This window comes from Acanthisitta chloris, unplaced genomic scaffold (assembly GCF_000695815.1).
Source record: "Acanthisitta chloris isolate BGI_N310 unplaced genomic scaffold, ASM69581v1 scaffold18338, whole genome shotgun sequence".
In the NCBI taxonomy this organism is placed as follows: Eukaryota; Metazoa; Chordata; class Aves; order Passeriformes; family Acanthisittidae; genus Acanthisitta; species Acanthisitta chloris.
Genome location: NW_008687791.1, coordinates 14600 through 20712, shown reverse-complemented (window position 1 = coordinate 20712; position 6113 = coordinate 14600). Strand labels below are relative to the sequence as shown.

General features: G+C 38.8%; 1 protein-coding gene across 1 annotated transcript in view; it reads right to left on the bottom strand.

The window, feature by feature from the left end:
• Positions 1–3309: 3309 nt before the first annotated feature.
• The window catches only part of TMC1 (transmembrane channel-like 1), a gene marked incomplete at its 5' end in the record, with an annotated part of 16940 nt that continues 14136 nt past the window's right edge, over positions 3310–6113 (bottom strand). The window contains 3 exons of the mRNA XM_009080761.1: positions 3310–3326; positions 3425–3501; positions 5185–5310. Coding sequence (XP_009079009.1) covers positions 3310–3326; positions 3425–3501; positions 5185–5310 — 220 coding nt within the window. The remainder of the gene's footprint in view (positions 3327–3424; positions 3502–5184; positions 5311–6113) is intronic.

Genomic DNA, 6113 nt, shown 5'->3' with positions numbered 1-6113 from the left:
AGTCTACCCGGACTTCAGCAAAGCCTTAGGCACTGTCTCCAACAGCATTCTCCTGAAAAGCTGTCAGCCCATGGCTTGGACAGGGGCACTCTCTGCTGGGTTAAGAACTGGCTGGATGGCCCAGAGAGTGGTGGTGGTGAACAGTGCTGCGTCCAGTTGCCAGCCTGTCACTAGTGGTGTTCCCCAGAGGTCAGTGTTGGGCCCAGTTCTCTTTAATATCTTTCTTGATGATTTGGATGAGGGGATTGAGTGCAGATGTTTGCAGATGACACAATGTTGGGGGGAAGTGTCAATCCGCTGGAAGCCTGGAGGGCTCTGTAGAGGGACCTGGACAGTCTGGAAAGGTGGGCTGATTCCAACGGGAGGAGGTTTAAGGCCAAGTGCCAGGTCACGCACTTTGGTCATAACCATCCCCTGCAGTGCTACACAGTGAGAACAGAGGAGAGCAGCCAGGCAGAAAGGGACCTGGGAGTTTGGATAGACGGGAAGCTGAACATGAGCCAGCAGTGTGCTCAGATGGCCAAGAAGAGCAAGGAGGCTGGTGAAGAGACTCAAGCACAAGTGCTATGAGGAGAGGCTGAGGGAGCTAGGGCTGTTTATCCTGGAGAAGAGGAGGTTCAGGGGAGACCTTATCACCCTCTACAACTATCTGAAAGAAGGATGGAGTCTGGTGGAGGTTGGTCTCTTCTCCCAGGCCACTAGCAGTAGGACAAGCAGGCACAGACTCAAGCTCTGCCAGGGGAGGTTTAGGTTAGATATTAGGAAGAAATTTTTGTGGTGAGAGTAATCAGGCATTGGAGTGGGCTGCCCAGGGAGGTGGTGGATTCACTGTTCCTGGAGGTTTTTGAGATGAGACTGGATGTGGCATTTAGTGCCATGGTCTAGTAACCACAGTAGGATTGCACTTGATGATCTTGGAGGTCTTTTCCAACCTGGATGATTCTATGAATCTATGATTAACAACAGATATTATTGTGTAACAAATACACAAAACATTTCAACAAAAAAGTTAATGACAAAGCAAAAAAGCCTCAGATAAAGTGTGCAATAGTATTTTTATTATTTTTCTAACACTTCGACAGATGTGGTTCACAACTTTCTATGACTATGCACTGCAACTGAGAAGTTACGTCACAAAGGAAAGCAAAATACTCTCATGTCATATACAGGCTCCTTTCTTTATATCTTCATGCTAAACAGGACAAAAGAATCAGCCCCATGAATTGATAAATTCACAGAGAAGATTATACACCACATATTCTTATGCAACAATAATTGTCTCTATGCCATAACACAATCCCGGTGAGCATTTGGGGGAATTAATTCAGAACTATGTTGCCTTTATTACCCAAGTATGATTTTCTGCACAGAAGGTATTCCTTTACCTCTATGACTTTTAAAATTCATTTCTACTCTTTGAGACCATGATAAAACTATTACTAGCTAAAGGTGGTCCTGTAATAGGTGTTTAAATTTTTTCATAGTAAAAGGGAAAATACTGCTTTTCTTTTTCCCTTTTAATACTTTCACAAAGTTTTAGATGGAATCATGTGGTTTTCCCTAATTTTAATTCTAGCTTTCCCATGTACAATCTGAAATCTTTAGCTAAGCATATCTGACCTGCAGAAGATGACATGTGCGGGATTTAAACATCCCTGACTTTCATACACTTTGTATACGGCCGTGTTTTCAGTGATCTGTACTTCTGAGAAAAAGGAAAATATGTTAGGGACACACTTTCAGGCATTTCAGGAAACAATCAACTGAATACAAAATGTTTTTAATTCTTCTAATAAATATCACTCAATAAATATCCCCAATTTTATTAACCTATTGACACAGACAACACATTTTCTCAATGCCTTCAAAAGTAAGACATGCCATTTCTTCTGAAGCCTCCCATGCTGCAAAAACTGAAGTGCCAGTGTTGCTTCTATGAATGTGAAAATTTGAAACAAAAGTAATTAGATTCTACAATTTCAGGAGTGCATTTGGGTTTAGGACCACTCTTCCATCCCTCAGAGTCCTTCATCATATCATAGTGTTCTTAAGGCTTCTTATCTGTAGTTGGGAGGGCCCCTGGGAATTCCTGGTCGTGGCCCTGGAAAGTACCCATTTCCAGGTGGATAGCTTGGCACTCCATACCCTCTGGGCCCTGGTGGTCTTGTTACAGCTATGGATGGGGGAGGAAAGTTTCCTCCTCGGCCCAGTGGGAGATAGTGGTTGTTCGGGGCAGGACCAGGATGTTGAAGTGCCTGAGGCGAGCTGGCTTCTTGTGGCTGGCCTGTTTTATTTGCTTCATTGCCACCCTGTCCTTTCTTGTTGTCTGAAATGTATTTGGAGAACAGAATTAACAAATGATCATGCAAGCTAGAAGTTCCTTGAGAGGGAAACCCTGCAGCTGGCTGATCACCCCAGATTACAGTAGAACGGCTGGGGCCTCCCATGCCAAAACCTGGGATAATGTACCTTCATGATCTTTGTGCTGTATTTGCCATCCAGTTTGTTCTGCAAGCCCTCCATGAGGGAAAGTGAAGGCTTTTCCCAAGGTGCACTTAGGTATCATCTACCAATTGTGATGAAGGCAGTACTTGCACATGGCTCTTCCAAAGACAGTCATCCCTAACCTGGGTTTCTCTCCTAGGCCTAAGCCAGTATAGCAGCTCTATGGCATGCATGCATGATAGGGGAAAGGAAACAGGTGGCAAAATCCATCAGGACAGAGTGAAACCTCCCTGACCAAGCCAAGCTTTCTGATAAGGATTGCTACTATACTATACCTTCTCCAGGTGAACCTGGCACAGAGGACAAATGCTGTCCTGAGTAGTTCTGGGTCAACAAAACATAAAAGAAGTGAGTCAAATTTACACTTGACTGATTTTTGATAGATAAGACAGACCACTGTCATTCAGAGCACAGTTTAAGTGCTTTTTTTCAGCTGGACTGGGACCTTCAATTCACCATAGCTGATCTTTTTACTTTGGTGCTTCTTGATGTGAAATAATGTTACAGTATTTCTTAAACAAGCCAAAGAAACACAAGTGGAATGGAGATCAGGCTAACACTTGTGATTCAGTATTGTGAAGACATTTCAGGAGATTACGGCAAAGAAAGCAGTCAGGGCAGTGAGGAAGACTAAAATCACACACACATGAATTCCTCATCCTGAGACATTCAAACTAGTCTCTACCTTGGTTTGGAGTGGTTTCATCTTGCTTGTCTGCTTTAGGCTTCGGCTGTGATGGTTCTGTCTCAAATGGATTTTCTTCTTGCTCATTTGATTTTTGTGCCTTTTGTTTATTTCTTCTTTTATTTTCTTCTGCTTGCTAATGATAGGGAGAGAGAAGACATCTTTCAGTGACCCAAACAGCTTCTCTAACATTCAATAAATCCAAAAAAAGCAATAATTCTCAATTCCTTACACTTTGTAACTTCTTTTTAAGTTCCGAGTTAGCTTCCTTGTAGGATTTGGATGTCGCGTTGAGGTAATAAAGACTCAGGCTAAAAATAAAGAATAATAATTCGTTCTTAGGCAATTATTTAAATATAAGGACTCTTAGAACATTCCTATAACAACAATTATAGCTGTGATAATAAAAAGTCTGTCTTTTTTCCTCATTTTCCATGCCTAGTCAGTGCTAGTATTTTGACAATGAACAATGTTCTTCTTAGCAGAATGAAGAAGGCACTGTTTCTTCGGAGGAAAAATTAAAGAAATTATTCTGTCTATTAATATTCAACATTTAATCTTTTAGTAGGTAAGGAAGATGTTCTATAAAGCAATATTTTACTGTGATGTGGTCTCTAAAGAATAACTTATAAAATTAATTAACTTGTATGGCATACTTCGAAAATGAATGAATCATATTTATAAAAGCTTTTGAACACAATAGACAATCTGAAACATTGCAAAGAAGAATCCAAAAGCATAGTCTTTAATTTCTTTTCTAAATTTTGAGCTCCTTCTACTAAAATATAACAATGTACTGCAATTTTCATTTTGCAGTGTATTATATTACCTTTGTTATAACTCTGTGAAATAAGTGTGTTTTGGCATCCTGATTTAATTAGAAAAAACCTGATATGAAATCTTGTATTGATGTAAGGCTGATTTTGTTTTTTATGTTTTTATTTTTGTTTTGTTTTTGCTTGTTAGTTTTTTTGTGGGGTGTTTTTGCGTTAGACCATTCCAAGCAGGGTATAGTGATCAAAAAAACAAACAAACAAAAAACCAACCCAAAAAAATAAAAAAAATACCAAAGCAACCAAACAGAAAACAAAAACCAGTAGGACTTATCTATGTATTTCAGAGGACTGTCTGGTTTCTTTGTTTTCTTTGTTTTTATAGCTAAGGGTTAAAATAGAATATGGTGTTAAGAATATGGTGTTATTATCCCTTGGCAAAATTTCATCTCAGAATTTTATACCGCTCATGTAAAATCCTTCTGCAATTTCTATTGCATTCTATACTCTTCTCTATATTTACTGGCAGTTCTACAATGCCAGCTCATCTCTATGTAGATTTAACTTTTATTTCAGGAGTATGCTGAATAATCCAATATATGTATACAGCAGGTTAAAATTCCATTATTAAGCGAATACAATCTCTAAGAACAAGTATTCTGGGGTAATTTTTCTTTAGCAGATACTGACTGGCTTATTAAAATCTCTACTAGCACTGTTTTATAAAGTCTGCAACAACATGTCTCACACCTCTGTCCCAACAGCACAGAGTACTTTCCTTGACAGGCATGAAAGACCAGACTCACTGAAAGTTACCAAGAATAACTCTGCTCCATAGTGTTCATGTTTCTACTCAACTTGCTAAGTATTAATGAGACAACGTTCTGCATACTGGACAAGCTGATCAAAGTCATAGCACTTCTGACCCCTGATAGGCTTTTTGTATTTCAGTGGCTTTGTCATCATTGTGACAAAAGCAGCAACATTTTTGAAGAGAATAACAAAACCAAAAAGAAAGCCATTGAAGAAAAAGAGATATCACCCTTTCTGCAAAAGCACATTAATCATGGTCAAATAGAAGACTCATGAATTCTTCAAGTCCCTCACCACTGGGCAATTAGCACTGTATTTAATTAGATATTCAGGCAGGGAAGATTCATATTGAAAGAAACTTAACAGACTTCAGATAAAGCAAGCTTTGAGTTAATATTCTATACGTACACCATCAGCAATATACAGGGTAGGATGACTCCAGGGTTAGAGGCATAACCAAATAGCTTCCTAAACCAGGAAGGGAAGTCGTGCTCCAGAGTTTCTCCTATGACTTCAAACATTCTAATCTTCCCACTATTAAATAGAAAAGTTGACAATATATCACATACTAATAATAAGGCAATGTTAGTGCAGTACTATGAATATATATGTTAATCACATTGCATCAAACTTGGGAAAAGAACAATAAACTGTATGTTGACATTACTTATAACCTTAGATTCTGAAAGGAATGTTATCTAAAGTAGTATTAATGTATTCTAAGGGGGGGAAATAGCAACCAAAATTCTTATCGCATGCAAATAGATTTTACCTAATGTTACAATGAAGATTACTTTTCAATGAATCAGTGTACTTAATTGTGAACTCCACACCACCAACCAATGAGTGAAGTGCAATTTGTGTTCTATGAAGTCATGGGGAAAATTTCAAATCCTATCTTTTTATGGATGATAAGCAAAAAATGGTCAATGGCTGTGCTTCAGGAGATTCTTGTTATTGTTGCAGCCATCCAGTAACCTTCATACTTAATTGTTCCATGGCCAGGTTATCTAGAATGCATTTTTTTCCCTAGACTATTTTTCTTCAGAAGGATTTCAGCAGGCATTCCAAAAATCCCTTACTGTTTATTTTGCCATAGTCTATGTCTGACAATATAGAGTTTGACGCTTTTAACTTGAACAAAACTGGCAAAATGGGTCTCTGCGTATCGAGACTTATTGGTAGTTTCGTTGGTTAAAGAAATTGTCACCGAATTGCGAACCGATCGTCCACTCTTTAAAGTCTCCTGTCATTGCTTTTTAATCCTTGTAAGGCATTTCTGACAAACAGGTCTTTTTCTTAACTCGTTCTCAATGTTTATACTCTCCCAGATAATA